The sequence below is a fragment of the Balaenoptera borealis genome (genome assembly GCF_965194805.1).
Source record: "Balaenoptera borealis genome assembly, chromosome: 18".
NCBI classification, from domain to species: domain Eukaryota; kingdom Metazoa; phylum Chordata; class Mammalia; order Artiodactyla; family Balaenopteridae; genus Balaenoptera; species Balaenoptera borealis.
The window spans coordinates 12,198,977-12,219,296 of record NC_138877.1 but is presented as its reverse complement, the minus strand read 5'-3'; the positions used below and the strand labels follow the sequence as shown (position 1 = coordinate 12,219,296).

Sequence of the window (20,320 nt, the reverse complement as noted above, 5' to 3'; positions counted from 1 at the left end):
AATCAACATAATGACTATTCCAAATTTAACCATAAACACGTTGGACTGAATTTTTAAAATTCTACCTAATTTCTCCATTATGGATATATTTCTCTGTTTCTCTACACTAAGTTAAGGACACAAAGAAAAATCACTTCCTTCTCTTACATGAGTAGGAATTATGCAGAGTCAGATAAACAATAATCACTAAAATCTGCTGACTAAAGCAGATGGTACAGTGCTCTCCATCTGGGGAGTTCAGCACCTACGAAACCACACTTAACAAGACCCTTCCCACCTCTACTTCTTAAATCTCACCTAATACGTGGCCCCACCTATCCAGACCAGTGAAAGCAGTCACTGTTCAGTTCCATCCTCCCATCCTCACACATTATTCTACACCGGAATAATGATAAGCAAGACATTATATATGTATGGAATCCCTTTGGTGCCTCAATAAAATAACCAAAAAATTATGAATGAGGTAGAAAGAAAGACACTCCTCATACAATACCCAATCTTTAATTAAAAGTATAGGAAATTAAGAACTGACTGCATAATGTATGTGTGTATATGTGTTATTGTCCAGGCCTCTCCATTTCTTGGAATATTATTGCAAATAATTGAAAAATCAGTCTTTTCTTCCTTTCTTTTTTTAAATATGACTATGGAGTGAACAAAATCACTCTGCAATAAAAAAGACTGTTCCCTTTGGAGGGCAAATATGAAGCAGAATTTCATGTGAATATTCTAATTCTGAAAAAAATCATTCTCATAAATATTTATTGACTGTGACCCAACTATGAGTTTCTAGGACAGAACAAGCAAACTGTTTCTGTAAAGGAACAGACAGTAAATATTTCAAACTCTGCAATCCCTAACTCGTTTCATCACAGATTCTTCTTTGATTTTTGTTTTATTTGAATCTTAAAAAAAAAAAAAAAAACTTAAAAAAATGTAAAAACCAAGATAAACTTTCTACTTCTGCCTCAAAGCTTTTGCACTCACGGCTTCCACTGAATGGGATATTTCCTCCAAATATTCACATGGCTTTCTCCCTCCACTCTTCTCACTAAGACCATCTCTGGACCATCTGGCTTCTCCCTTCCCTACACCTACACTTTCTATATTTGTTCCCACTTAGTTTTTCTTCACAGTATTTATCACCATTTATCTAGTAAATAATAGTCACATGTTATACTTATTCATTCTGTTTAAGGTCTTGCTTTCCCATCAAAATAAGGTATAAGACACAACTTTTAATGCTTGAGATTCTGAAAAGAATAGAATACTGCATTTATATTTTTGACCTAATACTTAATAATTTGGCCAAGCAATTTTCCTTTTTTTTGTGTCATTAATCATATCTTTTAGCAATTTAATTATACTAAATTAAACCAAGAGTTCACTTAATAGAAAAAAATTTCAAAGTAAAACTATTGTTTCTACCCAACTATTTTATTATTCAATTCATGTTATAAACAGTGATAGATCAAACACTCAAATACATTAAAGTACAGATAAATAAAAACTTACATCATTTGTGTTAACATGCCAAGCCATATCACCATAGGACACCAGCTGTCCATTAACATAACACCGAATTTCACTGTTCCTCCATCGATTGTAAATGTGGACAATGCTGATCATGTACCACTTAAATGAAAAAAAATTTAGGATATCAATATGTAATGTTTAGTTATTACTGTTTAAAAGCAACCATAACATTTATCCCACACTACAAAAGATTGCTTGAAGGAATATTAATGATCATCCACTAGCATTTTTTCAAATTCCCTTTCCCATTTCTCATTTTACAGGTGAAAAAAAATGACTCATAAAGAATAAATGTGTGATGGAGATGGAGCGAGAACCCTTTCAGCCCTGGACTGACATTCCTTCCACTATACCAAGATCCAAAAATTGTGGAAATACAATTATATTTATGCTCATTCATTTAATAACATTTGCATTGTGCCAGGCACTGCAAATACCCAGTTTTAACAGACAGACCACAGGTTCAAGCTCTTCTGGAATTTATGGAGCAGTGAAAGAGCCATACATTAGACAAGTAAACAAATACAGAATTAAAAATCATGATGATTACTGTGGGGAAATAAGAACAGTGTAAACTGAGAAAGAATAACCTAGGATTCTACTTTGGATTGCATGGTCAGGAGAAATCTGTCAAGGAAAAAAAATTTAACATTTACAGTAAGATTTAGATAATTTCACTTCCACAATTTAGAATTATTAAATCCAGGAATAATTATATTTAACTTAATAATGTGTGACTATTAATTAAGAATCAAGGAATGAGTTTATACTCAGCTCTTATTTTATAGTTACCAGTGTCAACAAAAAGCATTTTAAAGTCTATTTTCATATGAGATGACTTAAGTTCTATAACAATTTGTGGATATAATCCTTGGCCTCTTTGCAGTTAATAGCCTAATGCTGATAATATAGAAATATTATTTCTAAACTATAGAAAAATACAAATGATTTATAGATATTTAAACAATTATGCTTTCATCAGTTAAGAGAGATTTAGACTAGTTTTCCCCAAAAACATAAAAATATAAAGTACAAACTTTGTTCTTCAGATTAGTTAAAAGCACTATTCAATTTATTTCATACATATTTTGCATAATATAAAGCCATAAGAGTAATTCTTAACCACTAAAATATTAATCATTTCAAAGTATCTGAAAAACTTTGAACAAAATTCAACTTTATTCATTTTGATTTAGAAAATAAAAATAGTGCACTGAACAACTCACAGAAGACAGTAATACAAGCAACACTTTTCCTCAATTACATAAAAAAAAAAAGTCAGGTCAAACCATTTAACCCCTAAAACACGTCTGTTTTAAAGCTGTTTTATTCTAGATCATCCTTAATTTATTGCAAACTGAGGCTTTCACCTGACCTGAAAGCAACATATATGTTGGCCCTGATTAAAATTAGAAAATCTTCAAAGTTGGTCATTTAGTGACTCATGTTTCTAAATATTATAAAATTATCAAGAAACTGAGCTTAAAATAAATTTAAGAAAAATCTTATAGAAGTTTACATGTATAAGAATTAAAATTTACCTCTATAACACTCGTTGAGTTTAAAAAATTTCAACCAGAATGCTATCTGGGTAAAACAGGAGATACAACCTTTATATTTTGGAATAAAATTTTTAGAAATTTTAAATTTCTAAATACAATAGACATAAATAAATGTCTATTAATAGAAAGGGATTTTCTGTTGCCCAAAGACAATTTTAAGATAATAATATATGAAAAGTATGAAAAACTGTTCCTAATACATATCTGACACCCATAAATAAGACACCATGGACTGTATTTCTATTTATTTTTTATCTACTATTTCTTCATTATGAGATTTCTTCTGATAAAATTGGTATTATTTACTCCTCAAAGTCATTCATTCAAAGAATTTACTGTGGGTCTACTTCATGGCAAGTGTCCCCAAGATCATAGGCACATGAAGAAATGTAACATATACAGCCTAAAGGAGGTTTCATTAGAGAAACAAACATGAAAACAACTATAAAACAATGGATAATATCTAAATTACACATATGGGAGCAAAAGAAGTAATGACTAACTGAGGGTAGGCAGAAAGGAAAGACAGAGAAGGACGGCTAACAGAGAAGAGTTCACTAAAAGAGTAAAATAAAGCTTAAGACTAAACTTGAAGGATGAATAGAACAGTTAAGTAAACAAGGGGGAAAGAAACATTCCAGGCAGAAGAAACTTAATATGGTACATGGAGCACAGTGGTTTGACAAAACTTTTCTCAGTGTTCAGGTGTGGCAGGCAAAATAGACAAAGACCAGATCGTAAAGAGATCCATAGTTCACCTTTTGTAATCAGCCTTTACTTTTTGCATAATGTGGTATAACTAAAGAATTTTGGGCAGGAAAGTGAAATGATCATCTCCATAGTTTAGGAACATAACTGGAAGCATTAAGGAAGTGGGGCAGTTAGGCAAGTGTGGATGAAGATAAATGAAAACCACAGCAAAAGTCCAGGTAAGAAAACCATAGGAGCCTACACTAAGACAAAGGCATTGGTAATTTTAAAAAGCGGGGACAGGAACTAATTAACAGAACTGACTGGAACTGCTAATATAGAAAAGGGGAGTCTAAGATGGTTTCCAATTTTTCACTTGAATGGGCAGTGGTACCATCAACTTAAGATAACTAATATAGTTATCCAGTTATTAGCCAGATAATTAAGTTTGGAGTTATAAACAGAGTTTGCTTTTGGTCATAACACTAACATAAAAGATTAAATGGGTGAATAAATGAATACACAACTTAATGAATGAATTGATCTCAGAACGAACAGTACTTATTTATAGGAAAATTAACCTTTCTATTCTCTTGCCTTAGTAAATCAAGATATACTCTACAGATAACAGACAAGTGACTTTTTAAATCAAAAGAGCCCAAGTTTTGACTTGATATTTTTTGACTAAAGGAAACAGGAGTAAACTTGGAGACTATATATGCATATTGATACTATACATGTATGCTGAGGTCTACATTTAGTTTGAAACTCAAAAATAGATCTATAAAAGAAATACAACAACAGGAACAAGAAAAAAGGATGTATATTAAGAATTCATCAGAAAAATGTAATATGATATTTATACAAATATCAATTGTAGCTAACATGTATTGAGTAAATTTACTACATAGTAGGTAATGTGCTAATTGTTTACATTCATTTTCACAAGGTCAAACATCTGGTTAAGTGGTACCACTAGGAAAGCACTTTTTGATAGTCTAGCTAAACCCCTTATTAGGAAGGATAACAACTTAGCTAGGGTATCCCCTGAAAAAACTAAAGAAAGGGGAAAAAAATAAAAATGGGGTTATCTCGAATAATGAAACAGTAAAATCAAATACTAATGATTTTCAAGGTTTATAAAAATCTTTACAGAAGGCCTTTCAAAACCCACATCACTCCCTGGTCCTGCTCCTAACAAGATATATATATAGAGAGAGACCTATTACAACTGGGAATGCATTTCTCAAAGGGGAAAAATGTAAAGAGAGAGAGAGGGAGAGAACAAATGGTTTAAATTGCTTTTTATTAGTTAATGGCAATTTTATTTGATCCTTAACTTGATGCTAAGTTTTCTTATTTATACTCTTTAAACCACTGTTTCTTAAATTTGTCCGATGAGAAAAATCACCTAGAGCATTTGTTAAAAACTCATATTCCTGACATGAAAATGATAATTCCACGAATCTGTATTTCTAATAAGCTCCCACTAAAATTCTAAATAATTTGGCACATTTGGCAAACTCTGTTTGGGTAGCATCCCAAATCTAATAAATCAGAATTTCTAGAGGAGAGGCAATGAGATTTATATGAAAAAAGTGGGATTTGTATCAAGAAAAAAATAACTCCCATCCTAATGTATAAATTTATTTAGAATCATTGCTTTTAAGCTATTTTCTAAGTATATATTAATGAATTATTGTTAAATTGACGTTCTTTAATAGAAATAATTATTAAACTATCCCTTACATAAGAGGAAGATTTTTATTAGACTCATGTAAAAATAAAAAGATATATTTGAAAACCCCATCCAAAATAATATTTTCTTTAGTGTGTGGCACACTACACATGGGATCATAAGCAAACAAGAAAACAAACAAAAAAGAAAGAAAAAGAAATGAAGCATTCCTGCCACCTTATATGGGCTCATCAAATCTGTTAGGGTCGTTCCTGTGGATAAGGGGTAGAGTATGCCCTGAAGAAGGTGAACAAAATCACTGCTCTATATCCAAGAAAGACCCTTGAACCTGGAAGGGGGACCAGGCCTTAAACATGTGGGAAGGAGAACTATACTTCTTTTTTTTTTATACAGCAGGTTCTTATTAGTTATCCATCTTATACATATTAGTGTATATATGGAGAACTATACTTCTGTCCCTTGTTTTTTTAGACTCTGGACTTTCAAATGTTTGGTTACTGTGACACGAAGATGGAGTCTGGTAAACAAAAGAAAGAATCTCTCTAGTAAATCCCAGCTGACAATGAGTGAATTATATCTATATAGCTAATGATACAGTTGCACGTTTCTCTGCATTTTCTCTTGTTATTCTTTACCTTTAAACAGACTTTTAAAAGTACGTTTCAACTTGGTCTCTGAATATCCATATTCTAGCGGATATTAAGCAAAGGTATATTTCATGGGTCTAAACATTAACAGGAGAGTAACATCCCTCTCCTTGAAGCCAGCATTACTGAAGAAGCTGAATTTAGTGAAACCTTCAATCTCAGGAAACAAGATTTAGGGCTGCTAGGATCAGCTAAATCTCCCTTAAGAAAAGTCTCTCTGTATTACCAAACCTGGAGGTTTAACATTAGACTTAGAAAGGGAGTTCATCATCTATAAATCCATAGAGGACAGCATACACACACATACACTAACCAGTTACTCTGAAGTTTGAATCTCTAGTCTAAAAACTGGTTCTGTTACCTAAACCAAATAAGGTTAGAGGAAGAAGGAGGAAGAAGAATAAGAAAAGAGAGAGGAGGGAGAGGAGAAGAAGGGGAAAGAAAAGGGAGATGAAAAGGATGAGCAAAAGAGAAGGAGGAGGAGGTAAAGGAGGGAGGAGAGAGAGATGGAGGAGAAGGATAAAGAAGGAAAGCGAGAGAAGAAGGTAGAATTATAATTAGAGTAACATAATTCCTCAGATATACAATTAAAGTCACAAAGTTCATATAAAAGTTTGCCTTGGAATAATCTTTGAATAATCTTTGAATTAATCTTTGAATTAATTGTTGAAATACTTTAATATTTTAAATACTTTAAATACTTTAATATTGTTTTCACAGATGTGCAGAAAATTTAAAAGATACTGCATAATTTCTGTATATTATATAGTAAATTTACATATTATACACAAATTATATATAACAATATATTATAAATAAATTATATATAATATATACTAAAATTTTAGGATCAGAATGAAGATCTAAGAATGTGGCAGTTCCTGGCATTCAAAGTAACTGTGTTTTCCATTAAACCTGTGCAAAACACTTTTTCAAAAAGCATAAAATCTCTCTTAATGGTCATGGATATTACTCTATTCTCTACAATTCCAAAAATTAACTTAGCTTTGCAATATGCATTATTATGCTGGGACAACAACAAAAAAGGCTAGTAAGCTTTAGATTTTAAATGTGTATAATATAGCAACAACCTAAATTACTTGGTCTTTATTGCCATGACTACTTTTCTTCTTACTGCCACATGGAAAAGGTTCTTGGGATACTTACCTACAAAGAAGCACTGACCACAACAAGGCATGCCCTCTTTCTCACTGTATCAATAGTAATACCTCATTTATTTCATACTACGGGGAAATAAACTGCTCAATATAAATTAGCTGTCCAAATAAATGTAACTTACTCCTTTAGGAAACAAAAGGGTTTTTGGTTGTTAAAGTCATATTTTACTTATTTATCTAACATATATCATTGACAGTCTACCAAGTTCAATGCTCTGTGTTAGGTATATGAGGAAATACAAAATTGAATCTAACACATAGCTTAGTCTCAACAGTTACTAAATAATGCACATATAAATGAATAATAAAGGTTTAAAAGAAATAACGGCCATAAGAAATACTGAAATAATATGCTGAAAGAGAGACTGTATCTGGGGAGCAAAGCAAGACAAATCAGGGACAGATTCCACAGAAATCTTATGTGAAATGGAACATAACACAATGGGGTGGGATTTAAGACCTAGAGCTGAGAGTAAGGGGACAAGTAAATGTATTTTAGGCCAGAGACCGAACATTTGAAAAGGAAAAGATAAAAAAGTGAAGCATGTATATCAGCTCAGTTTTGCCAAAATAAAAGGTTTAAGTAAAAAGCTGAAAATAAAATCCAAATCATGAAAGACTAGGTTAAAATTTTTAATTTATTCTATAGTTAGTAAGAAGTAAATGATTGGTTTGAACAGTGAAATAATATGATCAGGAATATAAATCAGGAGGAGGAAGAGGAGGAGACAGAGGATCCAAGATAAAAAGAGAGCAATATAAAGAATTTAAGCAACACGTAAAGAATTTTATAAAGGTGAAAGCTATAATTCAGCAATACTAAGTATAGGACTTGGAAATTTAACTGACTGATATAAAGATCAAAGAGGGGCTGAAGCTGACTCAAGTCCCCACTACTATGAAGACAGTAGCCTCTTAATCAAAACAGAGGACTTAAGAACATGAATGATATGGGACTGGGATGGCAAATTCAATGTTACACATTCTGAGGCTGAGGGGCCAGAAAGACATTCACTTGGCCATATCTCATAGGGAGATGAGAATATAAGAATAAAGCTCTGGAAATAAGAATAAGAGAGGAAAGCTATCATAAAACTGAATAAAAATTCCCGAAAAAATATAAGCTCCACAAAAGCAAGGATGCTGTCTGTTTTGTTCACTGTCGTATCTCCTGTGCCTACAACAGTGTCTGGCACTCAGTAAATACATATTGAATGTTCACTGAAAGAATGCCATACAACAGATCACAGCAAGAGAGAGAATGAGAGAGTGAGTGAGAGAAACAGTCACTGCAAGAGGTCAGGAGCCTGATCTTTTTATGTCAAAAGTTAGATATAAAAGTAGAAAGAAAATGCAGACAAGGATAAGAGAAAAGCAGTAGGAGTCACGAGAAAACCAATAAAAGTGAATATTACAGAAGTCATAATAGGTGAGTTTTAAGAGAGTGGGAATGGTGAATTGTGTCATTCTCAATAGATAATTTACTTACACCTACCTTGCGTGGCTGAAAATCATATTTCACACAGTGCTGAAAACCTTTTCCTTTGGACTTCAGTGATGTGACTATCAGGCAATTGCCAACGAAATGAGCAGAGTAACCAACTCCTTTGCTAGTACGAAAACTGCAAAGAAAACTGAGAATAGTTTAATATCCTCTGTGACAGAGAACAATATATCTAAAGATTAGTATTATACAAATAATATAAAACATAATTATAAAAATAAAACTTACATCCCCATAGAGTAGAAGGAGTATTACATGTACCAAATAAAGACTAAAACATGAAAGGTTTAGAACAACTAAAAGAAGGCATTTAAATTGGGAAAATAGAAGACTATAGAACCTTTTAATATTTCAATTTAAAATATCACAAATACATAAAAACAAATTAATTGCCAACAAAATCCTACCAAGTAGATTTCATATACCTTCAATGACCACTTGGAATTAACAAATACAGAAATCATGTACACAGTTAATGTTTTCAAAATCAACTTGCTCTTTAATTCTACTATATCTTTGAAAATTGCTTACAACTTTACCAAAAAAAAAAAAAAGTCACAGCCAATTTTGATAAATAACGTAGGTAATCAAGCAAAGGAATACCTTTTCAGTCAAAAAAAGAAAAAAGATGTGACTATGAAATATAGTTATTTTCTTCTAGAGGAGCACTCCTCCAGCTGTGAATTCAATCACAATATAAAAAGAAAAAACGAAAACCTGTAAATGCTTTGACAAATGACAGTATTATTGAAATAAAAATATGATCTCCCAAAATGACCTTTTTTTTTTTTTTAAATGTACACAACATATGATCTTATGTAAATGGTATCATATCTTGTATGGCACAGTGAGCATTTAGAGATGACTTTTTTTTTTGGCTGCATTGGGTCTTTGTTGCTGCGCACGGGCTTTCTCTAGCTGAGGGGAGCGGGAGCTACTCTTCCTTGCGGTGCGCGGGCTTCTCATTGCGGTGGCTTCTCTTGTTGCGGAGCACGGGCTCTAGGCGCCTGGGCTTCAGCAGTTGTGGCTTGTGGGCTCTAGAGCACAGGCTCAGTAGTTGTGGCACACGGGCTTAGTTGCTCTGCAGCATATGGGATCTTCCCGGACCAGAGATGGAGCCCATGTCCCCTGCATTGGCAGGCGGATTCTTAACCACTGCGCCACCAGAGAAGCCCCCAAAATGACCTTTCTGAAGTTCATCCCCATTTATGTTTGGAAGTTCAGATGCTTGTTAAAACCCTCTCTCATTACTATCCATATATAATCTTTTGTAATAGAGTTTACAAGTTATTAATAGCTCACATTTTTCTACACTCACATTTCTGAACAGTCATTGTACAAAAAGCACTTTAAATATTATGCTATCATTAAATCCTATGTGATAGGTACCATTATTATCCTCATTTTACAGTTGAAGACACCAAAGCACAGGATAAACAGTAAATGGTAAAGGCAGAACTTAAACTCAGGCAATCTTATTTCAGAGCACTGCAAGTATTAAATGAGGTAATACATGTAAGCACTTATAATGCCTAGTACATAGTAATATAATAAACGAAACTTTGATGTTCTTATTACTTGGCATTATTGGTAAACTAAAATTATCAAGTTCTGAGTCCTTACAGGTCAACCCATTGTTGGGTTGATGAACCCATTCTGTTAGTTATCTACCAAATAATTAATCTTATCTAATTATAACTTCTCACATGGTTACCAAAATCAATATTTTTAAAGCATAACTTAATTACGCTCACAGACCCATGTAAGTCAAAAAGCAAAGTGAATAAAATTTGGTAGGAGTTTGTTGTTGTTGTTTTGTTTTGTTTTTTTCCACTGAGAACACACAATTGATTTATGCAGACTGGAGATAGGAGGTCTGTAACCCTTGACTTTTAAAATGTAATTGAGGAAAAAAATAGTGAGGCAGCTTGCCCAGAATCAACAGCAAAAAATGAATAAAATAAACTGACATAACTGTATCTTTGTAGTTTTAACATATATTTATTTATTTACTTATTCTATTTAATATGTTGCCTTGACACTTGACACTGTTACATATTTACAAGATTGAAATGCTTAAGACAAAAGTACTAAAATTAAATATATTACTTACCAATAAAGATAAGGTTTATCCTTATCAACATTAATGTTATTTAATGGATCCATACGAAACCAAGTGTTTAGGGTGAAGCCATTCTGATAAGGCCACTTTGCAATAGGAGGCAATGCAATTGCCTACAAGGTAATGGAAAAAGATACGAAAGTATCAGTTAAAGAAAATGTAATAGTAACTAAGGTCAAGTATGGCTTCCACAGATTAAAAAACAATGAAGGTATAAATATCAAAGAATCATGGACAAATATAAAAATAGAAACTATTATCATATTAAAATAATCTATTAATATTGTTTGTTGACTCTAGAAGCATTATTTTCAAATATTCAATGAATCAAGTTTCATATCTAAGTTACATAGTAGGGTTCAGACTGTACTCCAAGAAGTCCTCCTCCAGGTTCACCAATATACAGTCCCTTATACATATGCTCCAGAATTTACAGTTTTCTATAGTTTATGTTACGTTTTCAGTAATATTTCACTTGATTAAAGAAAGCTGAATTTTCAAATCCAAAAGCAATAGAGAAGTTAATGGAATAAATACTGAAGAAATATAAGTAATAAGAAATAATATTAATACTAAAGCAAGAGATTTATCATTCAGAAACTGAACCATTGAAATTTATGACCAAAAACGATTCAAATCCACTCACAAGTAGGAAAGGAATAATATAGCATTCAGTGGGAAATAATAATTAAAAAAATCTAGACATTCTAAGGAAAAAATGAGAAAGTGGTATACTACTTGACTTGAAGTCAAAAAACATCTGAGTGGATTTACTTATCTTTCTATGAGATATCTAAATTCCTTCACATAAAAGATAAGTACCCTTTATGATTTTTTTAATATTTATTTATTTTACTTATTTTATTTATTTTATTTTTGGCTGTGTTGCGTCTTTATTGCTGCGTGCGGGCTTTCTCTAGCTGCGGCAAGTGGGGGCTACTCTTCGTTGTGGTGTGCGGGCTTCTCATTGCGGTGACTTCTCGTGTTGCAGAGCACAGGCTCTAGGTGCGCGGGCTTCAGTAGTTGTGGCGCACGGGCTTAGCTGTTCCGCGGCATATGGGATCTTCCCGGACCAGGGCTCGAACCCATGTCCCCTGCGTTGGCTGGAAGATTCTTAACCACCGCGCCACGAGGGAAGTCCCCCTTTATGATTTTATAACTGATCTGTTCCTCCAAACAGATCCTTCTTATTGCTGGTAATGACCTTACTCAAATATAACATATAGCTTCCATATAAAAATCCTCTGCATATAAAATAAAGTTTAAATTTCTTCAGGTTATACAAGGCTCTTCACACACACTGTGGCTCCAACAAACCCTTTCAATCTTATTCTCTTCTTGTACCTTACCCCACTTTCCAAAGTATATCTAAACACAGCAGCTGTTCCACCTGTTCTGTTACAGCTCCCTTTTTTGTACATGATGCTACTTCTGTGCAGAACACTTCCTCCACCAAGATCCCAATTACCCTCAATACCAGGCTAATATCTCCTTCTGTGACGCTTTCCTGGACTTACCCCAGCCTAGTTTCTCTTTTCATTGTTTTCCCATAGCACTTAGTACCTAAATCTACAATAGCTTATTCTAACAAGCTGCTTTTGTGTCTACCAATGAGTTCGCAAAGAGTAAGAAATATAGTTTATACTCCCAGCATTGAGACTTAAGAAATAGAAAATAATCAATATGTGATCAATGAAAAATCTCAAAGTGGCAAAGCGCCTGCTGCAAAAATAAAAACAAAACAAAAACACACACACAAAAACACATAAACACACATACCATTTCAAATGAAGACTCAAACCCTAACAATGAATAAAAATTTTCCTATACAATGTCCTTTCAGATTTTAATATTTAAGCAATTAGTCCAGGCACTTTAATTGTCGATACAGCCTTTTTTCGACTTTTTAAAAAGGGAAATATTTTACTTTGTTTTTTTGTTTGCTAGCAATATGCAATTCTTGCCAAGTTTACTGCTGGTTAATACCTCCATAAGTTTCACTAAACCAGACTTCACTTACTATAGCTGCTTCAGAGTACCAAGGTAAGCAGGAGAAATATTTATTGAGGACATTGAATAGTAAAGTGATTCTACAGAATTATAATAATAGCTTAACAAATATATTAATTTGCTCATAATGCCTGTGGAACAGGCAATCTGCTCCACGATTGGAACAGAGCCAGATTCATGGTTTCCAACCTCTGGCCACAACCAGCATACCCAAGTGCCCTTCCATACCAGCCACAGCAGTGCATGACAGCACTATCATAGTGGCGTTAATAAGCACACAGGAGTGCAGCCCACTCCTTCTCTTTTCCCCCATTACTCCACATGCCCAAGAGATCTCTTACTTCCAACCAGTGGCCCTAGCACTTTCTATATCATCAGTCTCATCATCCGGTCTACTGAGCCCTACATTGGAACTTATACGCTGCATTAAACTAAGAGATACAGGAAAGAATTTGACTCAAGCTGTTCTTCAGGTTTTCCAGAACTACTCTTCCAACACAGTAGGACTGAGAGAGTCCTAAATCACATTCAGCTGCAAACACTAGTGAACCAAAATACAACAGAAAAAAGAAAAAATCTCACAAAAGATAAAGCTAATAAGCTTGAGTGATAATGAAATAATAATAGTCTTTGGTCTTGCTACAACTGGTATTAAACACCTGAGAGGCTCTAGGACTGCATTTTTCTCAGTTTCATTGTGGACTTCTAAAAATTCCATAGATAAATAAGGATCTTTATTACGGCCAATCTCTTCAACAAGATAGTTACCTCTACTCAAGGACATTCTCTTAAAATTATTTTTTTATTACATATGTATTTTAAATTTATTATTTTTTTTACTGAAGTATAGTCTTCAATATGTAACAGCTAGATAAACTGTTTTAGGGACCTGAACTCTCCCATTTCTAGAGGGTATGCCTCAACTTCCTGTTCCTACTTACCTACCAACCAGCTCCTTCTTACAGTGCACATTGTATCCCTAGCCTTTTTTAACTCTTTAGCTGATGCATACACTCTCCCTTAAGGCACAAAAGCTAACTTTGTAGAGTACTGCCTGATGTGGAATTCAGGCCCATTTACTCCCCAACCATTTGTGCCTGATCACCCATTTTCTAGGCTCTTTATATTTCCTTCTAATCCCATGGCAATAATGGCATGACCTTTGGACTATCTGTGATTTTGGATTTAAGCTGCCTTCACGTTTCCTCTGTATTTCCTTCTAAAATATTTTGGTATCCACAATTGGGTATCCCTCATTGTGTCCAATGAGTCCATAGGACTCTGAAATCTATATCCCTCACTGTCTCCTGGACTAGCTGACTCCAAAATTTATATTCTTATCTGTTGCAACTTGCAAAAAAAAATGATTTTGATGTTCAGATAGGATGCTTTCAGTTAACTATTTCAGTGAATAGAAAAGTGTACTATTTCTTAAATTAAGCAAATTCAAGAAATAGATCATAATCACAAAAAGCAAATCTAGATAGTATATTCATAAAGGTCACAGAGCACATAAAATGCCATCTTACATTTGTCATTCAGCTTTACACACATCACTGTAGAATTCAACTAACTCTCTGTTATGTATTACCAAATTGCTCATATGGAGGCAGCAGGCTCATAGAAAGGCATCTCCACAATATAAAATACAATTCAGAAGGCCTAGCATATATGGTTATTTTGGAGGGAAAGTAAGTTGTATCATGATTTTAATTATCCAAAGGCACTGCTATGAGCAGTGGTCCAAACAGTATGTACCCTCTTGTTACTAAGATGCCACTGGTTCATGCTCATCCAGAAGCAAGATTATCAAAAACAGTGTAATGGTAAGGGTTTTAAAATCAGCTCCTATCTGAATTTTTCAGCAGTTCAACAGCAGAAGTAACATGTCTGAAAATTAGCCAATCCGTTGTTAAATGAAACACTGGATTTAAGGTCAGGCAAATTTTGGCTCAGGTTGTGACTCTACTTTAAGACTCTGAACAATGTTATACTGTAGAGGCTTACTTAGTTTTCTCAACTGATGTAACAACAATAATATCATTTATCTTATATAGCTTGTATGACTCAAATGAAATAATAGTTATAAAAGTACTAGTTCCTTCCCTGTTTCCTCCTCTACAAAGAATATACTTTTGATCCAAACTACCCTTTATGGAAACGAGTGATGCAGGAAAAACCAGGAAAGGCGGAAGAGATAGTATGTCTACCAATATCCCCTGAGTAAAAACAATTCAAACATACACTACTAATAACATATAAATAAAATTATCTCTGTGTATGTGTATGTGTGTGTAAAATGCATTGCATACCAATAGGTAATTGGTGACCAAATGGCTAAAAACAGGATTAACTGCCATCTTACTGAGGCAATTCAGGCAATTTATTAAAACAGTTATTAATTCCGTTTTAATTAAACTTTGTTAATTCTATATATAAAACAGCAACTTGCTTATGTTTCATTCAAAACACTTTGCTCTTCTTCCCCATACCTTAGACTGAAATCTATCAGATGTCAGGTCAACAACAGCTCTGTAAAATGTATTAGAAATACATATGTGTATAAGTAGAACTATTACATCTAAAAGAACCCTCATCCCCTTAGGGACAGTGACAGTGTTTTCTCTGCTAAGTACCACAATATACATACATATTATATATGCTCTACACTAACACACTGATATGTAAAATGATTTGCTTCCATCTTGAAAGTGTTTTGTTTTTTTTTAACTTTGCTATTTTTGTTTCACAATTGGTGGAAACTGTAACTTAAAAGATTAGTAACAAAATAGTCAGGAAAAAAATATAAAATTAGGATAATGGTTGATAAAATGGGAGACTGAAAGGACATTTAAGTACTTGTAATAACCAAAGACCAATAAATATTTTCATTATGTTTTACAACTTATATAGTGCTTAAATAGTATATTACTTCATTACAGGCTCACAATAACGCTATTCCATTATAAAATGCTAATATTTTACATGAAAGTAAGCTAAGAAACACTAAGGACTAGTCCTCTAACAGTAATGAACTAGAGGATTCAGAAATCAAAACCGGTTCTTCTAGCCAAAAATTACACATATGCTCTACAATACTACTGTGTATATTAAAATGATGAAATCAAGCTTACTGAGAAAGCTAGTTCTTTGAAAAGAACAACAAAATGGATAAACTTCCAGCTAGACTGACTGGAAAAAATATAGTAACAAGAATGAAAGAGGAGGCATCACTACATATCCTATAGACATTAAAAGGATAATAGGGGATATGATTAACAACTTTATGCCAATATATTCAACAACTTAGATTAACTGGACAATTACTTGAAAGACCCACACTACCAATGCTTACTCAAAACAAATAGAAAATTTCCCTATGTCTACTACAGAAATTAAGTTTAAAACCTTCCCACAAACAAAACTCCAGACCCAGGTGGCTTCAATAGTGAATTCTAGCATACATTCAAGAATAAGTATTATCAATTCTACACAAACTCTTCAATAGGGAGAAGCAAACACTTCCCAACTCATTTTATGAGGAATTACCCTAACATCAAAACTGGAGAAAGATATCACAGGAAAAGAAAAATAGATTGTCAAATCACTCATAGAAATAACTGCAAAGTTTCTTAGCAATATGTTAGCAAATCAGATCCAGTGTTGTATGAAAAGGTTATTACACTGCGATCAAGTAGTTGTTATCCCAGGAATGCAAAGGTGATTTAACACTGAAATATCAGTCACTGTAATTCATCACATTAATAAAGATTAAGAAAAACTATATGATCATTTCAAGAAAATCAGAAAAAGCATTTGATAAAATTCAACACTGATATTAACTTACTGATGATGAAAAAAACCCCCCAGTAAATAGGAATAGAAAGGAATTTCCTCAGTCTGATAAAGGATATATCTTAAAACCTAACGCTAATAGTATACTTAATGGTGAAATACTTAATGCTTTCCCCAAGACTGAGAATAAGTCAAGACTGTTATGATTACTAATTGAAGGTCCTAGCCAGTGCAATAAGGTACAAAATGAAATAAAAAGGCATCTACTAAAAAAAACTGCTAGGACAAGTAAGTGAGTTTAGCAAGGTCTCAGGATATAAGGTCAATACACCAAAAAATATGCATTTTTATATACTAGCATAAAGCAATATGGAATATTTGTGTATGAATTTAACAAAAGATGTTTAAGACTGGCATGCTGAAAACTGCAAAACACTGAAACATCAAAGAAAATGAAATAAAGGGAGAGATATATTGTGTCCCATGAATTGGAGTACTCAGAACTAGATCCACACAAACACGGCCAGATAGTTTTCAAGAAAGGTGCCAACACAATCCAATGTGAAAAGAACTGTCTCTTAAACAAATGGCTTTGAAATAAATGATAGTCGTATGTTAAACAAACAAAACTTAACCTCCAACCTTCCCTCACATCATATTTTAAAAATTTATACAAAAGGGATCACAGACCTAAACATAAGAGGTAAAACAACACAACTTTGAGTAGAATGCATAAGAGAAAAAAATCCTGTGACCTTGGTTTATACCAATTTCTTAGATTACAAAAGCATATGTCATAAAAGAAAGAAAATTTTAATTGAACTCCATCAAAATGAAAATCTTTTGTACTTCAAGAAATATTGTTAAGAAAATAAAAAGACAAGCATCAGACTGGGAGAAAAAGTTTGACAAACACATTTCCAAATTAACTTACACCCCAAATATATAATGAACTCTTAAGATAACAAGACAAATAATCACATTTTTTTCAGTGAACAGAAGATTTGAACACAAACACCACAAAAGAAGATTTAAGAATGGCTAATAAACACATGAAAAATGTTCAACATCAGTCATAAGGGCAATACAAAATTAAATCTACAATGAGGTGCCATTACATAACCATTTACATGCTTCAAATTAAAAAGACACAATGCCCAGGGTACAGATCAACTGGGATTTTCATACACTGCTGATGGAGATGCAAAATTTTCCACTACAGAAAAAGCAATCTGCATGTTCATCATGAAGTGAAATACATACTTAACATAAAAAGTAGCAATCTCACTCTTTCGTATTTACTCAAGAGATAAAAATACATACCTGCAGAAGACCTTTATTCAAGACCTAGCAGTTTTATTTGCAATAACCAAAAACTGAAAACCCAAAAGTCCATCAACTAGTGAATGGATAAACTGCGGTATATCCATAAAATGTAATACTACTCAGAATAAAAAGGAATAGAATTACTGATAAACTACAACATGGATAATCTCAAAAGCATTATGGTAAGTAAAAGAAGCCTGGCGGAAAAGACTACATACCATATGATTTTATTTATATGAAACTCTAGAAAAGATAGAATTATACAAACACAAAATAAATCAAAGGTTGCAAGGGACAGCCTAGGGAGAGGGAACAGGCTTCAAAGAGACACAAGGGAATTTTGGTGGGTGATAGAATTGTTCTAAATCATGACTGTCGTGGTGGTTACAGGACTATTCAAAACTCAACAAACTGTACTTTTTAAATTGGGGAATTTTACTGTATGTAAATTATACCTTCACAGAGTTGACTTAAAAGAAATAAAAACAAACATATGTATTTAAAACTTACCGCAGCACTACAACCGGGGAAATTGAAAAAAGTATCAGGACCATGTCTTTGTGGCATCTGATTAAGAACTGATAATAATTTTACTGCATGTCTTGGCTAAGGAAACAAGAAAAAGAAATGTCACTGTGCAAATTTAACAAAAATACCTAATATACCACCTTAACCACCAGAATGTTTTCTAACTTGAAAGAAAATTAATTTTAAATCATTTAATAAACTCTTTAAGAGGAACACTTTCCATTACAAATTCAAGTTTATAGCTCTCTAGAGACGAACTGTTGAACATTAAGTATTAATGTACTGATACTGAATACTTTTCCCTCTGACCACGGCTTACCCAGATTCCACTTTCTCCTCGAAGCATGCTGAACAAAAGCTTCAACTCCTTGACAGTGATGCTGTAGCTGGCAAGAACCCCCAACATATCAACTAGAAGATCTTCAAAGGAAAATAAAGTTATTCTGAACTCTAGTCATGAGCTGCCATCTGTCAAGGTAAATATACTTTTTGAAAGAGCAAAAGTTACCTTGTCATTTCTACATATATATGGATATGTATTATAGCTAAATGTCCTCATGAATAGCCGTTCTAATTAACAATTTTTAATTCATCAGATAAGCAAAAAATTATATTTGAATTTTAGGATTTTTTTCCCATCAGAATTACCATTTCAATTAAGTTCTCTTTGAAAAATTACATAAAATGGATTTTATAAATTCCCAGAATACACACACATGCGCACACACACACACACACACAAATCTGCTATATGCTGGGAAAAGTAGGCAAAAAAATGCAACGGTACAATGATTTAACATTGTAAATTTGTTATTTTCAAATGAAAAAGCAATGGTTGACCACATTTGCTTTTAGAATTATCTACTCTTAATAAAATACATTCTTGAAATAGTCCTTGACCCATTAACAACAATTTTGGGCACTCACTCCTTGCCTGGCATTATTCCAAGTGGTTTACATGCATTAACTTCACAAATCCTCATAACAAGCCTATGAGGTAAGTATTATTATTATCCTCTTCTAAAAATGAGGAAAGTGAAGCATAGATAACTTAATCACACTGCCCAAGAACGCACTCTACTAAGTGGTAGAGTCAAAATTCAAACCTAGGCAGTATGGCTCCAGAGCCCTCACTCGTACTTACTAGTCTCTAAATAGAAGTACCATTTGAACATCTGACTGGTGATATCCATTATGGTAATGTGTTTATGTTCACATAAGAGACACACCAGCTCACCAGATAATAAGAAAAAATTATACATTTAATCTCTTGTCTCTGATTACTTTCTCATCTCTAGACATTGTAATAGTACCTCTATCAATCATTTTTTGCAAGAAATTAAACATCTAAATACTTATACTTCATTTTCTCAATTTCTAAAGTACATCCTAAGAATTAAAGATACTATGCAAGTTATTACAATAAATACACATATACATTATAAACAATTTATCATCAATTAATAAAATAGGTTAGGTTAGGATAAGTTCAAATAATTATTGACATGTACTATACATTATCCAATATCATAGATTAGTTAGCTGAACTTTGAGACTTTAAAAATATTTATTATGTATGTATTTCAAATTAGAAATTTAATATGGTTATTTTCATCAATAAAGAATTGACTTATTCTTACTTAACACCATTATAAGTAAGCAATCTCTACGATAAACTTGTGACTGTGGATATGCCATTTTAAAGAGATATCTTTTAATGAAA

The 20,320-nt window shown here is 32.9% G+C and overlaps 1 protein-coding gene across 7 annotated transcripts in view; it reads right to left on the bottom strand.

Moving 5' to 3' along the window:
* The window catches only part of NBEA (neurobeachin), a 608,086-nt gene that overhangs the window by 532,655 nt on the left and 55,111 nt on the right, over positions 1–20,320 (bottom strand). For all 7 annotated transcript variants that reach the window (XM_082365247.1, XM_082365248.1, XM_082365251.1 and 4 more), the window contains exons 3-7: positions 18,917–19,017; positions 18,580–18,675; positions 10,930–11,051; positions 8,808–8,934; positions 1,516–1,635 (exon numbers count right to left, since the gene is read on the bottom strand). In XM_082365247.1, coding sequence (XP_082221373.1) covers positions 1,516–1,635; positions 8,808–8,934; positions 10,930–11,051; positions 18,580–18,675; positions 18,917–19,017 — 566 coding nt within the window. The remainder of the gene's footprint in view (positions 1–1,515; positions 1,636–8,807; positions 8,935–10,929; positions 11,052–18,579; positions 18,676–18,916; positions 19,018–20,320) is intronic.